Here is a 4,435-nt window from a genome sequence, read left to right as displayed (position 1 = left end):
CATGAGTCAGGTAATAACAACTGAAACAAATTTTGTGTACTTATAATACTTAATATTACAAATGTACATTTGACTTTGTTACACATATTACTGCTGTATAATTGACCCTGTTACAGATAGACATGGGTTGTCAGAGGGCTTTCATTTAAAATGGAAACAGGAAAGGTTAAATTAAAAAGAAATGTATTTATGTTTTCATGTCTGAGACACATAAAGACATTGAAACTGTAATGAAAGGTGGTATACGGCCAATATGTTTATCAAAAGACTATTTGACTGAAAACACGTGGAAAAAAATATGATTCCTATTCTCCAAGTGTTCTGCAGCTGAGCAGCGGCCCAAGCATAAACTGCTGCAGGAGAAATGTGCCTTAAAGAAAAAGCAGGTGAAATATTACATAAGCTATCCATGTGCAAGGTGCAGCAGATATCCCCATATAGGTAGGTTTACCCAGATGAGCCACAGTTAAGGTGCCCATTTTGGGCCCATCACAGTTGCTACTCAGGTAGCCCTACCCTAGCATAACCAGTGTGGACCCACTTGGGTAACCCCACTCATGTGGGCAGTTGGCATAGGCATATAGATCCCATTTTTCAGCCCAGTTTATACCCACATGGGCCCCACATACAAATGTTGGCTGGGTCTGTTGGTCTGCTGGATAACATGAAATACAATCTAATACATGGAACTGAAGTTGAAAGACTACTGTCAGAGATGTGGCTATGCAATGTCCCTCAGTTAAGTGCATATTTAAGCGTGGATTATTCCCCAGCGGTTATAGGCCTACGTTCATCCACAATTCACTAATTCTTATTTTACTGTGGTAATAAAGTTTCTCCATTACTAGTTGCTGTCGGCTGAACAGGGTGTGTTGCCTTCTCTGCGCTCTTTCAGGAAGGCGGAGTGGGACGGTCTTCCCGTAAATTAGTGGCGCAACATTTCGAGCTCTCCATATCAGGAAGACTGCGTGAGACTGTGCAGTGCACCCACGGACACAGTAAACTCTCACGGCGTGTATCGAGGCTGAGTGGGAATTTTGTTTTAGAAGTTGAAGTGGATCAAAGCGTTTCGGCATGGAGCTAAGGAGGTAATGTCGACTCTTGGAAACGGTCTGCGTTACTTTAATCAATCAATTAACGTAACGACTGTCTGCTATTGTGTTTGTTTTCAGTCGCGCTCACAGGATATCATTTGTCCTGCTTATTTTGGGCATTGTTGTCACAGCTCTCTCTGGTACGTACAGTGCATAATGTAAACAGCGTTTATATGGTCTGTACAAACTCATTCTCACGACTAATCTCTTGGTGTAATGTCTGTTTCAGGCCTAAATCTTGACTGTACCAACGACTATGTAGACTTAATGTTTTGCCACTTTGACGCGCAAAACTGTGAGGGACACAATCTGACTCTCCAGAGCCACTACGACAATGGGTATGGATATGGTGTTGTTGTTATGTTTCACTACAGAGCCAGTGAATTATTAAAGTTTATATGTATGGGCTTACTTCTGAGTGCTTATTGATTTAACTAAATAATGTCGATTGAGTTGATTTCCTTCATATGTAAGCCTAATAATAAAAATCAACTGAATCATCCGGAGCAGCCAGTGATATACATATTTAATACATTCAGAACATGGTGTATCTTATCTTGTATTACACAGGACGAGCCATTGCATTCCCGCACAGTGTGACATGGAACGGTGTTGTTGCACTTTATACGATTTGATACTTGTCTCGGGGGAGACTCACTTAGCCACAGTTTGGAAAGGAGGCAAAAGCATGGAGTCCAAAATCATCAGCATCAGACACAGCAGTAAGTTGACTTCTCTGAAAGTCCATAAATCTAATCAGCATCTGCAGGAAATAGACTGATCCAGATCCATGGATGTAAAACGTATTTCTCTTATCTCTGTTTTTTCTACAGTAAAGCCCATAAAGCCAACAATCACCTCAGTGAAAGAATCTAATGGGAATTTTCAAATCCTGTGGAAAACAAACCACGAGGGCTTTTTCAGTGAAGACTTGACCGCTGAGGTGATTTACCATATAAAAGGAGACACACAGAAGGTAGGAGCCATTATACATGCATTGTTTAACACTGAGATCATTTGTACTGGAGATGTAGACTTAGTCACTGGTATGTGATTGTATCAGTTTGCCATTAAGTTAAAAAATATAATTCTTGTTTCTTCATCCCAGGTTATTAAACCTGTCAAACCGACTACATTCGAAGGACAGAATTACTATGAAATACCTGGTGAAGACCTGAAGCCGAACACAACATATGCAGTCAGTGTGAGAAGCTACATAAACAGGAGTCGCAAGTTCAGTGACAGTAGTGAAGAGCGGGAATTCACAACCCGTAAGTGTCATCTTTTCAGTCTTTATCTGTTGCTTTTTATGTTAAAGTGTACTGTATATTTCTTAGGCATGATAAGATTCCTTTAACATACTTATAATCCATTTAGAAGGTGAAATATGAAGTGTGTCTGAACTATTATTTGAAATAGGACCCCTTAAAACCTCAAAAAAAATGTATACTCTAAATTCTATTGTCATGACTTAAAATCTCACCCAGAATAGCAAAACATATTGTTGTGATGCTATTTCCTGTATTCAAATGGAGTTCGGGATATTAAAGAACAGAGTAATTATAGCGCATCTACCAAGATGTCACTTGCATCATGACAGCTTTTACCCCAGTAAGGGGAAGTGCTACAAGTGCTGCAAGTCATTTGGGACCCCAAAGTTAAACCCAGGGGAATACTTGGGGGGCATCTAAATATTAGAAGTCTCCTCCCAAAATGTGACGAAATCAAAGCACTACTGTTGGACTCAAATCTGGATTTTTTATGCCTGAGTGAAAGCTGGCTACACAGCAAGGTTTTAACTACTATTGTCGACGTGCCCGGGTATATGTGTTTTAGAAAAGACAGGAACAGTGGTAGAGGAGGCGGAGTGATTATTTACATTAGGGATTAATTTAAGTGCACTCAAATTGAGTTTGAATGTGATGTTTCTATTGAATGTCTAGGATTAAATGTATTTTTATCCCCAGAGATGCATTTCCGCATTTTGGTTTTATACAACCCTCCCGCATGTGACATAGGTTTTTATGATAAGTTGGAAAAATTGCTTAAAGCCATTTCCCATAAGACAGAAGTGATGATATTCGGCGACTTCAATATAAATTGGGCAGATAAGAAAACTAAGAAGAAACTCAAGGATTCAATGTCTAAATTTGATTTCAGTCAGACAGTCTCATAACAGGATTGTCGGATCACAATATGATTCTGGCAGCGAGGAAATTAACTAAGAAACGTTTTGCCAATTGTAGTTTGCCGAAATAAGATAAACTTATTATACCAAAGCAGGATCTATCAAGTCTAGGAAATGAACTTAATGGGGTGACATGGAATAATGTTCTGCAAAGCAACGATCCGAATGGATGTTGTAATGAATTGATGACTGTTATTGAAAAAATTATTTGCAAGTTCCTTAAAAAATCCAAAAACTCAAATAGGAAGAAATCCCTTCCATGGGTAAATGTGTCGATTAGACAGTTAATGAAACAAAGAGATTTCGCACTGAAGGCCTTCTTAAAGAGCCGAACAAATACTGCCATGGCCCTATACAAAGTGCTTCGAAACCGAGTAACCAAAGAACTGTGGACCGCAAAAGCCAAATATTACACTATTTTGATAACAGATGCAAAAGGAAACAATTTGTTAATCTGGAAACAAATAAAAAATCTAATAAACTCACAGGAGAATATTAAAAAAACAGTACATGAGCTCAAAGTTGGAAACCAAATTATCTCGGATAGTGGACAAATTGCACAAGCATTTAATGATCATTTTATCGGGTCAGTGGAGGAACTTGTCAATAACTTTGAACAAACTAGCTTGTGTATTGATACCACTACAAACAGAAAGAAAGGCTGTATGTTTGAACTGCAGGCAACCACTAAAACACAGGTCACTGAAATAATTAATACATTCAAAAATACACATTCAAAAGACCTTTTTAATCTGGACATAGCATTTTTGAAAGGACACAGTGATGCACTGGCTGAACCATTAACTCACTTGATCAACACCTCCATGGCTAGTGGAATGTTCCCAGAAATGTGGAAACAAGCAAGAGTAGCGCCTATTTTTAAATCTGGAGCAGCTGATCAAGTGAGTAATTATCGGCCAATCAGCATCCTTCCTGCTTTTTCTAAGGTGCTGGAAAAGGCTGTGGCAAAGCAACTGATGAACTACTTGGAAACTCATAATTATCTGCACCCATTACAATTTGGTTTTAGACCAAAATTTTCCACAGAGAGTGCAAACTGCTACCTACTGGAAAAAATCAAATCACATATAGACAAAGGGAACTTGGTGGGGGCGGTCTTCCTTGATCTAAGGAAGGCTTTCGATACCATAAA

General features: G+C 38.9%; 1 protein-coding gene across 1 annotated transcript in view; it reads left to right on the top strand.

Moving 5' to 3' along the window:
* Positions 1 to 940: 940 nt before the first annotated feature.
* The window catches only part of LOC126389866 (uncharacterized), an 8,343-nt gene continuing 4,848 nt past the window's right edge, over positions 941 to 4,435 (top strand). Inside the window, exons 1-6 of the mRNA XM_050043823.1 lie at positions 941 to 1,088; positions 1,173 to 1,234; positions 1,324 to 1,432; positions 1,665 to 1,816; positions 1,928 to 2,070; positions 2,203 to 2,365. Of these exons, the coding sequence (XP_049899780.1) occupies positions 1,075 to 1,088; positions 1,173 to 1,234; positions 1,324 to 1,432; positions 1,665 to 1,816; positions 1,928 to 2,070; positions 2,203 to 2,365 (643 nt within the window). The 5' untranslated portion in view covers positions 941 to 1,074. The remainder of the gene's footprint in view (positions 1,089 to 1,172; positions 1,235 to 1,323; positions 1,433 to 1,664; positions 1,817 to 1,927; positions 2,071 to 2,202; positions 2,366 to 4,435) is intronic.

Source organism: Epinephelus moara, chromosome 1, assembly GCF_006386435.1.
Source record: "Epinephelus moara isolate mb chromosome 1, YSFRI_EMoa_1.0, whole genome shotgun sequence".
Taxonomy (NCBI): Eukaryota; Metazoa; Chordata; class Actinopteri; order Perciformes; family Serranidae; genus Epinephelus; species Epinephelus moara.
This window is presented reverse-complemented; position numbering and strand designations above follow the sequence as displayed.